The 14637-nt window shown below is 44.9% G+C and overlaps 2 protein-coding genes across 2 annotated transcripts in view; one reads left to right on the top strand and one right to left on the bottom strand.

The window, feature by feature from the left end:
- Positions 1–1038, bottom strand: part of LOC308175794 (RAS guanyl-releasing protein 1-like) — a gene marked incomplete at both ends in the record, with an annotated part of 33381 nt that extends 32343 nt beyond the window's left edge. Inside the window, one exon of the mRNA XM_080550347.1 lies at positions 902–1038. Coding sequence (XP_080406473.1) covers positions 902–1038 — 137 coding nt within the window. The remainder of the gene's footprint in view (positions 1–901) is intronic.
- Positions 1039–5561: 4523 nt separating this feature from the next.
- LOC308175783 (piRNA biogenesis protein EXD1-like) lies at positions 5562–14062 on the top strand (the record flags this gene model as incomplete). The annotated part of the gene is made up of 12 exons (XM_080550335.1): positions 5562–5679; positions 7484–7564; positions 7872–7933; positions 9744–9830; positions 10053–10157; positions 10559–10639; positions 11184–11327; positions 11521–11647; positions 12173–12237; positions 12507–12956; positions 13332–13594; positions 13957–14062. The coding sequence occupies 12 exons, from the start codon at positions 5562–5564 to the stop codon at positions 14060–14062; spliced, it is 1689 nt and encodes a 562-aa protein (XP_080406461.1).
- Positions 14063–14637: the final 575 nt, after the last annotated feature.

Raw genomic sequence — 14637 nt, 5'->3', positions numbered from 1 at the left:
AGGGAGTGAGGTGGCGGAGGAGGAGAGGGTATGTGTGTGTGTGTGTGTGTGTGTGTGTGTGTGTGTGTCTGAGTGTGTGTCCGTGTGGAAGGGAGGGGGGGGGGGGGGGGGGGGGGGGGGGTGGTCAGAGGGGCAAACTGAGGCATAGTCTCTATTTCTATATGGATAACACAGTGGAGGACACAATGGCTACAGCAGATGCAAGTACTAATATCATACAAGATGTTTTGAAGTTAAAGGTATCATTGTATGCGATATTCTGCACATAAATATAGTTTTCGGCTCCATTATTTGCACATCAAAAGTGTTTAACACCTGGGGTCTTAGTTTTGTTGTTTTTCATTGTTCTCGTTTCCTTCCCTGAGGGGAAATCATTGTTGATTACAGACTTCCATTATGGGAACCACTAAAATTACCAATAAACGAGGAGGATGCTTCGCGTGCCATTGGGGTGTATAAACTTTCCAAACTATGCAGAACAAAACCAGAAAGTAAAAACACTCGTGAGAAAAGCTGATTTGAGAGTGCATATTAATCCAGAAGTTGTGTGTATCCTCAGGCACGCAGACTGTTACATTAATGAAATGAATGAGAGAGAAAAACATGTTTAAATAATCTCCAAGGTCCACATTAAGCGCTCTCGGTTTTTTATTCTACAGAATTAGGATATTTATCTAATTGTTGCCATTACAAAGTTCCAATAAATCCACCAAAAGTTGGTAATTTACATTACAACATTAACATGAATATATGCTGTTGTCAATAAAGACGTTATCGAAGCGTATCAACTTGTGGTTATGGACGTATTCTACTGTGTGCGTAAATTCAATGTGGTACACATAAACATAAACCAGTAGACGATTTCGAGTTCGTAATAATAAATACATTTTTAAAAACTTACGGGTGTTCTTTTTCTTTTCCATTTGATCCAATATTTCCATGTTGACTGTTTTCATTTGATTGATAGCCCATAGCGAGATACTGGGCAACAAGTGGCTGAACTAAACTATCCATTTGTGTTCTGTTCTCTGAGAGCATTTCATTGCGTATTTGGTTCAGTGTGCGTTCGTAAATTCGCTCTAAGAGCGACGGAGCGCACACTGGGTTCAACGTCATAAAGGGATCAAGTAATTTGATTGGACAAGAGGCGTTCCATGAGTGCTGATCAGATTTCCAGACCGAGTTTACGAACGCAGCCTCAGTGTGCGGCTGTGCGCCGGCGGTGAGCTCAGCATTGTTCTGACTTGTCAAACGAGGATGGTGACACAAATGAAGATGCATCGTGCTGCTGTCGGCGTGGGCGGAAACACACTTGAACAAAAGTTGTTTTGGGTGATGCGCCCAAGCACTGTTCGGATAATTTATGCGCAAGAGCTCAAAAAATGAGTAATCAAAATCTCTTTATTGTTTCCATTGTTTTGTCGTCATGTAGCATAGTGCCAGCACCGTCAAATTCTGTAGAATAAACCAAATCTTTACCAGAAAAAAATTATATAGATAGCCTCAAATGACATTTAAATGAGGATGATTGAGGCTCAAATTAAACCATTTTAGTTTTAAAGGAATAAACTTAATTCCAGCTGTTGGTTTTGTGACAGTGTGCTTAACGGTTGGCATGTTCATTCTCATAGTGCCTCTCATACAAAGCATGCAAATTCCATGACTAGTGCACTTCAGGTTCCTTGGGACCAGTCATTACCATCAGCCCCAGTATCCTGAGCCCCCTAGAACAGGAAAGGTGTGTCCTTCCCTTACAGCCGTATGTTCTCTCTAGTATAGACTACAGGTCCTGGGAGGATGTCTCTATGGGCCTGTTGGATTCCCCTAGGAGATCTAGCGGGGGATTATCACAGTCCTCCAGACAGAGGAGGCACGAAACGTGTGTGATAACCCCGTCTCTACGGAGTAGACATCCAACAAGACACTCTCTGGTGAGCTGGTGAGGCTGTGGAAATGCCTCCAGGGCATTATTGAAATGTACAAATGAAAAGGGTTCCCAGGACCATCAAAAACTACAGAGGTAGACAAGTTTCCTAGAAACTGCTCAGTTTATGATCTGATGATCCAGATTTAAAAAGCTATAACAAGCTGTAATCCCACTTCACAAGAGGGAGTTTAACAATAGTTAACTACCTTAACTGTTACATAGCTCATAACTGTATCTCCCTCTAAACTACAGTACTTGCCTTCCTGTTGGCTACCTATCGCTATCATTGTCATGTTTTTTAATATCATGTTCTTATATCACTATTTGCACATCTGGTTAGATGCTAAACTGTATTTTGCGTTGTATAGTAGCCTACTTGCGCAGTGCAATGACAATCAAGTTTAATCTAATCTAATCTGATAGTAGGATAGTGTAAAAACTGTATCACAAAGCATTGACTCAAACATAACACTGCATATAACTACTATTGTATAGCCTTCCCTACATAACACTCTATATAACTACTGCTTATATAGTAACTTACCTTCCCTGCAGTATAAACGACCAGAGTGTGTAGGCTATAATATACAATGTTGTATTGGTTTCACAGCTCTGAGTACAGGTTATGTAGCTTTTTTGTTTTCTATTATTATCATGGAAGAGGCAGTGATTGGATAGACTCTGGAGGAGCGGTCACACATGAAACAAGACAGTCCTCATGTTGACAGAGGCACAATCGGGCAAAGACTGTGAGAACAACTATGAAAGCATTGCCATGTGCACTCCCTGGCCTACTCCCTTCGATAAGACGTTATGTTTCCCCCTCCTTTCCATAATGTTCGGATAAGGTTGGAAAAGGACAACGCTTTCATTGCCTTCGAAAGCCCCCAAAATGTTCTATGTTAATGAGGTGGGTCTGGTATCAGATGCTGAAGGGACAGCACACAGTTTTACAATCAGTGCTCTTTAAAGCAACCGAGAGACGCGTTCAACCATGCCATCCCCTGCCCCCTTGACAATGAGAATGAGTTGAAAACCTTTTTCTCATGGGACTTGTTTCTGTAAATTGACTGTTTGGATCCCCGCCATGCCTCAATCATGCCCCCATGTGGTTATAAACAAAACCCCAAAATAAATCACTCCTCTTTCTAAATATTTGGCATGCATTATTTTCATGCAGAGCAAAATTGTTATAAAGATGTTTTTTGTTTTTTTGTTCAGTGTGAACCCACTGCAACAAATGAATTCACGGCAAACACTGTATTGCTCCAACATTACATAGCAGAAACATCATAGGGAACACCTGTGAAAGTGATAGAAGCCTAAAGTTTTCCTACACCTACATGGTCAAATGACACACTGCTAGATTGTACCGCCATCCAAGAATTTAACTGTAATATATTTTATAGTTTTTTCGATACATGCAGAGCAGTTTGTAAAAGCAACCCTAACATTCATTTGCAAGGGAAAATGTACGAGTGACAAGTTCAAGTTCATCTGGAAGGTTATTGGAATATACCACACAGTGAACGTTTACCAGACACATTTCCCTAAAATCATAACGAATAAAAACAACGAACAGGATAAGAATATGACAAGTCCTACCTTCGGGATTAATGTTTCTATTTGACTCTGTAACAGGGAGTTGAAGTTCTCACAGACAGTGAGGTGTTAAGCCATTGAGGCTGTGATAGTTCCTCCTCCTGTCCTTTCATTGAACATTCAACCCCACACTGCCATTGTTACTCTGCCTGAATATGGGACGTGTAAGAAAATATGTAGCCTAAAGGCTGTTGTTGCACAATAGTGACTTCCTGATTACGACAAAGCATTTAACCCTTGTCAAGTGGTTTGTAGTATAGTTCCCATTCAGTGGAAAATGCTTTGGACTACTGAACTTATTGTATTGCTGCAGGACATGTCAGGCAGGTTTCACAGACAAAGACACGTTCAATGTATTTGAACACGCCATTGAAGATGGTTTTTAGTCTAGGATTAAGCATTGTCTGGCAAACCGGCCCAATAAATCACAAACCTCGGAAGACTCTGAAGAAAGTGTAACGGACTACACAGTCTCTCCGTGTAGTCTCACCAAACGGGATTAATCAGATCACGATGATCGGAAGGTTGTGAGTTCAAATCCCGTCTGAAACCACACCACCACTAGTGTGCCCTTGAGCAAGGCACTTAGCCCTAAATTACTCCAGGGAGACTGTCCCTGTAATCTCTAATTGTAAATCGTTTTGGATTTACGTCTGATAAATGGCTAATTCTAATTAGAAATGAAAGATCATCTCTTTCACCATAGCACAGTACAATCTGCTATATCAAAACTAAATTTACATTATTCATTTTCATTTAATTTATTATTCCGTAAAGGGAAAAAAAGGTTAGCAAGGTTATGAAAAGTCATCAACCCTCATCATCATCATCATCATCATCATCATCATCATCATCAGAGATGCAAACACAAACACACGTGACGTCAAACACAGAGGTCAAACACACGTGACATCAAGAGACTTGATGGTGGGGATGGGAGGGTGGGGGGGAGGGGATTGAACCGGGCCGACTCACTCTCCGGTATTACCTCAGCTGATGTATGATGAGGGGCCACGGTGAATTTGAGCCATCTCTGCATTTCCTCCATCCCCCCCACACCACTACACACCACCACCACGATATGTCAGAACCCCTCCCCAGTCCTGGACCTGAGGCCTATGGAGGACCAAGTCTGTCAAAATTAACAATAAATATATAGACACATAAATGAATGTATGAACAAATAAATGAATGAATACACACAGTATAACGAAATACATTTCTATATGTATTTATTCTTTTCCACATTCATTCTTTCTTTTCCACATTCATTCTGTGTTTTCCACATTGTTTTCCACATTCATTATTTCTTTTCCACATTGTTTTCCACATTGTTTTCCACATTCATTCTTTCTTTTCCACATTCATTCTTTCATTCTTTCCCCGATTATCAGATCTGTATGCAAATATGGGGGCGTGTCTCGCATTTTCATTGGTTGATGCCCCACGCATTTTCATTGGTTGATGCCCCACGCATTTTCATTGGTTGATTGGTTGAAAAGCGGCAAATGGGCCAAACCATTTTTCATTACCATCTGGGTGGGCAAATTCTAGATGTGATTTTTTTTTAAATTCCTTTACATCCCTAGATTATGTTTTGATATGATAGACCTTTTGGTTTGGCAGCTTATTAGTGGTTATCAGCTCTTAAAGGTATGGAGTGCTTTTCTTCAAATGCCCACAGCAGACACCAAAGGAGAGATGTCCCTCAGGAAACCGTGGTGAAGATGACGACATCCCAGCCGCGACGATTTTCATTTTCGGCGCGAAGACAAATGAACACGCCGAGGCTAGAGGTCAGCGTGTTTATGAGACGACCTTGCTTCGGGTAACAAGGCCACCATTAGACGTGGCTGAATACTTTGAGTTTGTCTTCTTTTCGTCTTTCGTCTTTCGTCTTTCGTCTTTCGTCTTTCGTCTTTAGTCTTTTCGACTATCTCGGTATCTAGACAAATCTTTTCTACAACAACTTTGCAACTGTAGACATCGCAACATCAGACACGGGATCAAACTGAAGCTTTGAAAAACGAGAATGGACGTCCAATTCATGGACAGCTTCAGAGGGAAGCGGATCAAGTTAACGCTGAGAACGGCAACTTTCCTCGGCGTTGTTCAGCGGATCGTCAACAAAACGGTGATTTTAGAGGATGGTAAGACAAATAACAATGTCTTTTCCCCCCACATTTTGTCCCGTTCCACTGACTTTGCTTCGAAGAAACACGTGTTCCACTCAGCTAACGCATGTAGCTAGCAGGAGGCGCAACGCATGTGGAGAGGCCGGGTGTCCAAAACCGGCTATTTTTTAATGTATGCATTTATTTATTTGCAATAATGAGTGAACCAGCTAGTAATTTATTGCTGTGGATTTATCTCTTTCAGTCGTTAATGTGGAGAGTGGAAAGAAACTTCCTGGGGTTTTTATGTTTTTTGGATATGAGATTCTGAACGGTAAGTCAAGGTGATGCGGTTATACCCTGTCCCTGTCCATCATACCCTGTCATACACTGTCCATCATACCCTGTCATACTGTGTCCATCATACCCTGTCATAACCCTGTCTGTCATACACTGTCCATCATACCCTGTCATACTGTGTCCATCATACCCTGTCATACTGTGTCCATCATTCCCTGTCATACACTGTCCATCATACCCTGTCATACTGTGTCCGTCATACACTGTCCATCATACCCTGTCATACACTGTCCATCATACCCTGTCATACACTGTCCATCATACCCTGTCATAACCCTGTCCATCATACCCTGTCATACTGTGTCCATCATACCCTGTCATACTGTGTCCATCATACCCTGTCATACTGTGTCCATCATACCCTGTCATACTGTGTCCGTCATACACTGTCCATCATACCCTGTCATACTGTGTCCATCATACCCTGTCATACTGTGTCCATCATACCCTGTCATACTGTGTCCGTCATACACTGTCCATCATACCCTGTCATACACTGTCCATCATACCCTGTCATACTGTGTCCATCATACCCTGTCATACACTGTCCATCATACACTGTCATACACTGTCCATCATACCCTGTCATACACTGTCCATCATACCCTGTCATAACACTGTCCATCATACCCTGTCATACACTGTCCATCATACCCTGTCATAACCCTGTCATACTGTGTCCATCATACCCTGTCATACACTGTCCATCATACACTGTCATACACTGTCCATCATACACTGTCATACACTGTCCATCATACCCTGTCATACACTGTCCATCATACCCTGTCATAACACTGTCCATCATACCCTGTCATACACTGTCCATCATACCCTGTCATAACCCTGTCATACCCTGTCCATCATACCCTGTCATACCCTGTCCCTGTCCATCATACCCTGGTCATACCTTGTCCATCATACCCTGTCATACACTGTCCATCATACCTTGTCCATCAGACCCTGTCATAACCCTGTCATACCTTATCCATCATACCCTGGTCATACCCTGCCCATCATACCCTGGTCATACCCTGTCCATCTTCTCAAATAATATTAAATAATATAACTAAACATCTGCTTTGCTGATATAACTTTGTCCAACTGTCTTTCAGTGGAAATTCCCAAAGAAAAAGCAAAGAGCAGGTAAATACCTCTTGATATTTGTATGGCATAGGCCTATTTCTTACTATAATCTTCCCATGGAATCAATGCATTATGTAGTAATTCCTTCAATTGCCTACAATAGCCGCCTCTGCAGTGCTGGGGGGTATTCCATCAATGTCACTAAAGGAAAATCTAGGCTTATTTTGATTTCTCGTGAAGTCTCGTGACTCTCGTCACACATATCAAAAAATCGGGGTCTCTTGAAAACGTATCAAAAATAAGCCTGGATTTTCTTTTAGTGACATTGATGGAATACCCCCCAGGTTTGTATTTATTTCCCCTTGTAAACCTTTGTCTAATGTGTCACACAGAGACAACACTGAGGTAGACTACAGGGCAGAAGGACACCTGTCCGTGGCAGAGTTTCAGCCGTACAGGAAGAGCATCACACAGGGTGAGAGGTCACCTCAGGTTATGTTCACTATCATCGTCATGTTTTAAAAATAAATATCATGTTCTTATATCACTATTTGTACTTCTGGTTAGATGCTAAACTGCATTTCGTTGTCTGGTACTTGTACTCCGCAATGACAATAAAGTTGAATCTCTAATCTATTAGTTATAAATGAAAGCCATATTTTACCTCTTTGTTAATGGAGTATACTGTATACCCCCCCGCCTCTCCTCCCTCCCCCTTTCCCCTTTTGTAGAAACAGAAAGATTTGTATGTTGCTGAACATGTTCTCATGTCCTTTGCTCAGATGACGAGGATGATGTCAACTATGTGGTTATCGATGAGTTCCATGAGAAGTTTGTGCCTGCTGTGAGTACCCTACTCTTTCTTATACAATGGATAGTTCCGGTCCATTGTCTCTATTGGTCCGTTTGCTTTCCAGCCGTGCTGATATCCATGATGTACGCACGGCTAAATGGAATGTTGTCACATCTTTTCATATTACTCTGCATTAGGGCTGTCCCTAACGACTATTTTTCTAACGATTAATCTAGCGATTATTTTTTCGATTAGTCTATTACTCTAACGACTAATTTAACGATTCGTCTAACGATTATTTTTTTTGCTGTTCGATTAATGTGTCACTTAATTTTCCCAAAATAAATGTCAAAAACTTCTCTTATTAACATTTCAGTATTTTATTCAATTATTCTTGTACACATATATAAATTAGGCTTCTGCACTGCAGGGCAATATTCCACAACAAAAAATATCCTCTCTTTCTTACAGTCCAACATAAAATATAATATTATAAAATATAAAAGTTCTCACATTCATAACATTCTCCCCCTCTCTCTGCTCTCCCCTTCCCACGCTCCTCTCTCCCCCCCTCCTCTCTCCCCCCGCCTGCCTCCTGGTTATTATTATTATTATAGGTCAGTATTTCTCAAAGTGTGGGGCAGGCGCGTCGCGAGAGACAGTTAGGAGGTCAACAAGTTACAGTATCTTAGCTGTTCATAATGATGGCATGTCTAACAGGGACACTGACAGGGAAAAGAAAAACGACAGAAAATCACAATACTTGAGAGTAGGGATGCACCGAATGATCGGCCAGGTTCAGAGGGATAAGCCTTAACCGCGCCATTGATGTACGACTGTGTCATGATTATACTACTATCTAGTATACTAGTATACATACTATCGCATGTGCGGAGTCCATACTCCACCCACTTTACAGCACAGTCGGAGTGCGGCCATTCCGTGTTCCGTGTGAATGTTCGCCAATGTGAGACGTTAATTTTTTATGACGCGGTCAAACAGTGCAAGCAACCCATGCTGTTCTGTAAATGAGACGAGCATTGAGTGATGACTACCTACTGCCAAGTAATATAATTACAGCAAACATGCCGGCAGTTTGGTATCTGTTCTCTGACTCTGAAAGACAACAAGAGGCACATTCTGATATTATAGACTTCCGGTTTCGTTTTCGCGTCTTCAAAATAAAAGCGCGAGTTAAGCGTTGTTGAAAATCAATGACACGTCGCTCGTAACTGGTCGCAGCCATGTTGTTTATTTGCGACGCACATTACGCAAGTCGACCTATTGACGTAGTCGATTACGTCGACGCGTCGTCCCAGCCCTACTCTGCATTTGTATATATTACCGTTATCAAAGTTACATTATTACCGTTGCTTGGCAACCGGTAAACAACTGTTCAGCGGATGGATATACTTACAATAAAACATAGTTCCATTAAAATACATTCATGAAAAGTTTGTCTTGTCTTTCTTCTGTAAAATATTGATAGATAAATGTGGTAACCGTTGTATATAAGCGTTGTAAAAAACGTTGTATAATGGCACTCCGCTTCGCATCGTGCCTAACCACCCGCTAGCTGTGCCGATATCCACGATATACCACGGCTTCTCGTTCGATAACGCTTAAATATCCTATATCAGTTAGTAATAATGCACGCCATTTAGCTGACTAGCATCTAGCCCATGCTCTAGAAACGGAGCCACTGTGCTTGACAATGCACAAATATACAACAAACTTTTCTGAGGAGAAACAAAGGTGTTATCTGAGTCATCAAAGGTGTGTGTGTGTGTCCTTCAGCCTAAAACTGTACTAGTCACAGGGATGATCGAGCCACCTGATTGGCTACACTCTCCCCATTCAGGTGATGCACATCAGGAAGCAGCAGGTGATTGGCATCGGAGCGGACGGGGTCGGCGCCTTCCAGCACGAGAGGCTCTGTTGGCTGCAGGTGAGGAGAGAGAGAGGGACAGAGAGAGAGAGAGAGGGGGACAGAGAGAGAGAGAGAGGGGGACAGAGAGGCAGAGAGAGAGATGGACAGAGAGAGGGACACAGAGAGAGAGAGAGAGAGAGAGGTGTCAAACCACCAATTCTCCTCAGTGGGTTCATAACCTCATTTCACACACAGTGGGTATTGAATCACACCATATTGGACCCAATCTTCCCTACACAGATCGCCACCAAGAACAAAGTGTATCTCTTTGATGTGCTGCTGCTTGGGGCTAGAGCCTTTAAGAACGGCCTGTCCATGATCCTGGAAAACGACCACATATTAAAGGTGAATTATGTACTCTATGGTATACAGACAATTGAAATGTTATGCATATTTATATATGCATTATGCATTGCATGTTTCGCCTTTTCTTTTTTTTGTGATCAAATGTTTTTTTTTATTGTTTTCTTTATGGAGAACAGGTCATTCAAATAGTATACAAATATTATATTTGTTAATATATATATATTTTAAAAATCCTATTCTCCCCACAACCCCCCTCCCCACGATCTCATCGTAAATAAAGAAATGACAGCATAGTACTTGTGTCAAACATAAAAAAAAGAATGAATAAATTGATTAAATAAATAAAATAAATAAATCTTAGACATTGGCTTCATCCACATTTTAACAATTCTTTGTTTCACCTTTTCTGTTTCACCACTGTTGGTTCATCTCCTGTGCAGGTGACCCATGACTGCCGTGGCATCGCAGGGTGTCTGATGGCTCAGTTCGGAGTCAATCTCACCAACGTGTTTGATACACAGGTATTGTTACTGTGAAACAAAACGATTTCTATCTTCACTGCAGCTTCGGCCGCTTGTCTCGCTCTCCATGAGTGGTCTATAATCAGGGATGCAAACTAGTCACCTTTCGGTGAAATTTGCTGTTTTTTAATCCAAAATTGGTCATCTGTTTTATTTATTTATTTATTTTTAAGGCATGGCAAGTATATTTGTATAGCACATTTCATACAACAGGAGCAATTCAAAGTGCTTTACATACAGCATTAAAAGAAATACAGAAAAAGAAGGATAGTATGAAAAAATTAAAATAGAAATAAAAATGGCAAGAACAGATACATATAGATAGAAACATATTAAGACATCCAATCCCCTCAGCGCAACAAGGTTCCAATCCCCTTTAAATGCCTCCGGACCCCCCCCCCCCCCAGCAAGTCTGTTTCCCCACCTCACGTGTCCTTCTCACCTTCTCCACCCCTGAGCAGTTTGCCCCCCCTGATAATTGATGTTTAAGGCTCATACCCAGCGGTCTCTCCCCTGATGTGTGACCCTGACTATGTCCCCCCAGGTGGCAGACGTCATGTGCTTCTACACAAAGACGGGCGGCTTCCTCCCAGACCGGGTCAGTACCCTCCATGAGGTGGTCAGCCTCCACCTGAAGATGGCCCCGTTGAGACTGTCCTCCCTGAAGATCAAGGCCCAGCTCATCAAGGTAGCCTACATCAATCCTGTTTGTCACAGTGTGAGGGGGGGGGGGAGTGGGGAGAGGTACTGTTGGTAGATAATCCTTCTCCCGGACCAGAAGTTCTCACACGTGAGATTGGATCGGTGTGGGAGCTCTGATGCTCGGTGAGACACATGTTTGATACTGTCTGTGTGTCTGTGTGTGTCTGTGTGTGTGGCAGGAGGACAGAAAGGTGTGGTACGTGCGGCCGTGCCCCGGCTCCTGGCTGAAGGTGATGGCCCTGTCAGTGATCCACCTGCCCTCCCTCAGACTGGTGCTGCTGGACAACCTCATGGCCGACTACACAGGTGACGGATGACGGATGAACCTTTAGCTATGTATCTATAATAATAATAATAATAATAGCTTGGATTTAATATAGAGCCTTTCATAAAACCCAAGGACGCTTTACATTTCTACAGGAAATGGTCAGACAGACAAAACAGAAAACAAACAAAACAAAACAGAAACAGTGACTAGGGGCCAAAGGCCTTGGTGAACAGATTAGTTTTGAGGGCTGATTTGAAGGAGTCCAGGGTGGGGGCATTGTGGATCACTATGGAGTTTTGAGATTCGTTATTTCATTAAACACTGAATCGTATATCTTGTATAATGAGTAGTTATGATGTAAGTTAGCGTGTAAGAATCCTATCGGCTGGAACAGCAGTTCTTTGTCTGAAAACTATGTCAACTCACGTATCGTTGCTACTGTAAATGAGGGCAACCTCAGTAACTTACGAGTTTAAATAAAGGTTTGAATGAATGTGTCCTGTATACTTTGAAGACTGTACCGTGACCGGTCGACCATCACTTTTTATCCAATCCCTACGCAGGTCTGGTGGGCTCGTACCTCAGCAGCAACCGAGAGGAACCGGTCTACATACAGAACATCGGCACGGTGAGTTGAACAACAACAAAAAACCAGACAATATGTCAAGAGATTACATGATACAATGGGGGTGACGCTCATTAGACTGTGACGCTCATTAGACTCGAGAGTGAGAAAAAAAAACGAATAATGGAATATCCCCTTGGCAAAAACTGTCCCCGTGACATGATCTAGCTCAGAACATTCGATTCTGATGTGTTGTATCGTGTTGAGAGGTGGTGTGTGTGTGTGTGTGTGTGTGTGTGTCTGTCTGTGTGCGTGCGTGCGTGTCTGAGCAGCGCAGTGTGTTGGAGCTGCCCAAAGACCTCCGGGAGCTGGAGTACACACGCAGCAAGCGCCAGGAGTGGGCCGTGGAACGCTACCCCGTCACTGAGCAGGGCCTGCTGACGCGCTCCCGCCCCCGCCCCGGCCCCCAGCCTACGCCCGCCCTGGAGCTCCAGGCCCCAGCAAAGACCCCCCATCCCACCACCGCCCAGAGGTCTTCTAACCTCCCCGCTGTGCCCACGGCCCTTACCCCAGCTGCCCTCACCCCACCTTCTCTTACCCCTCGCAGCAAGCGCCAGGAGTGGGCCGTGGAACGCTACCCCGTCACTAAGCAGGGCCTGCTGACGCGCTCCCACCCCCGCCCCGGCCCCCAGCCTACCCCCCCCCAGCCCGCCCTGGAGCTCCAGGCCCCAGCAAAGACCCCCCATCCCACCACCGCCCAGAGGTCTTCTAACCTCCCCGCTGTGCCCACGGCCCTTACCCCAGCTGCCCTCACCCCACCTTCTCTTACCCCTCCTGCCCTTACCCCTCCTGCCCTTACCCCTCCTGCCCTTACCCCTCCTGCTCTTACCCCTCCTTCTCTTACCCCTCCTGCCCTTACCCCTCCTTCTCTTACCCCTCCTTCCCTTACCCCTCCTGCCCTTAGCCCTCCTTCTCTTACCCCTCCTGCCCTTAGCCCTCCTTCTCTTACCCCTCCTGCCCTTACCCCTCCTTCCCTTACCCCTCCTTCTCTTACCCCTCCTGCCCTTAGCCCTCCTTCTCTTACCCCTCCTGCCCTTAGCCCTCCTTCCCTTATCCCTCCTGTCCTTACCCCTCCTGTCCTTACCCCTGCACCCCAGCGGAGCTTCTGGAAGCTTCCCTCTGGGTGCAGCCCCGCGTCCCCATCAGGAGGACCAGGACTGGTGGAGATGGTGAAGGACACCATGGGCAGAGGGAGGGCCCCGGCTAAAGACGCTTCGCCCTCCCCTCCCGCCTTCCCCTCCTTGTGCAGTCCCCCCGGAGCCCCAAAGACCCCCGCCTCTGTGGGGAGGAAGGAGGTGGCCCCCCCAGGCCCCAGACCCAGCCCTGCTACCCCCTCCATACCCCCCCCAGGCCCCAGAGGGCCCAGACCCAGCCCTGCTACCCCCTCCATACCCCCCCCAGGCCCCAGACCCAGCCCTGCTACCCCCTCCGTACCCCCCCCAGTTCCCAGACCCAGCCCTGCTACCCCTTCCATACCCCCCCCAGGCCCCAGAGGGCCCAGACCCAGCCCTGCTACCCCCTCCATACCCCCCCCAGGCCCCAGACCCAGCCCTGCTCTCCCCTCCGTAGCCCCCCCAGTTCCCAGACCCAGCCCTGCTACCCCCTCCATACCCCCCCCAGGCCCCAGAGGGCCCAGACCCAGCCGTGCTACCCCCTCCATACCCCCCCCAGGCCCCAGAGGGCCCAGACCCAGCCCTGCTACCCCCTCCATACCCCCCCCAGGCCCCAGACCCAGCCGTGCTACCCCCTCCATACCCCCCCCAGGCCCCAGACCCAGCCCTGTAGGGGGAGCTCTGGTCCAGCCCCCTCCCTCTCCAGCCACGCCTGAGAACCTCCCTGCCACGGGGAGACGCCTCGCACCTCTCAGTCTCTCCTTCAGTTCTTTGAGAAAGCCTGTGTGATGTTTATGGTACAGACCAGCAGGTGGCAGTCAAGGGTCAATTTTGTTACTTCAACATACAGTTATGTTGTGTTATGTTGTTGTTAGTTATGTTATGCCACAATTATTGGCACCAATCTTTTCTTGGTGAAGATGAGAAAAATGGGTTATTAAAAAATGCACCTTTTGGTGAATCAGCTTAATGTCACGCTGGAAAAGAATTTGAATCATCCAACCTATAATTTAAGTAAATTTATTCTGAGAAGAAGAATTATTATTTCGAACACAACCACGTGTGCCACAATTATTGGCACCCCTAGACATTCTTCTGAACAAAATGTACGTTTATGTCTAAGTTGATCAGAGTGTTTAGGAGCTTTCAAGCATGTTTATTTTTACCTTGCTGTTCGGTACTTGTCTTAACATTTAATTTAAAAAATAAATAATTCTCCCTCATTTTTTTGTACTGATTTGTCTGAGTAGTGGTGGTGAGCACTCTTGAATCTGTACTAAGTGCAGCCATT

Source organism: Nansenia antarctica, assembly GCF_963989245.1.
Source record: "Nansenia antarctica genome assembly, chromosome: 1".
NCBI lineage: Eukaryota > Metazoa > Chordata > Actinopteri > Argentiniformes > Microstomatidae > Nansenia > Nansenia antarctica.
Note: the sequence above shows the minus strand (reverse complement) of the source record. Positions and strands in the feature narration are given on the sequence as shown.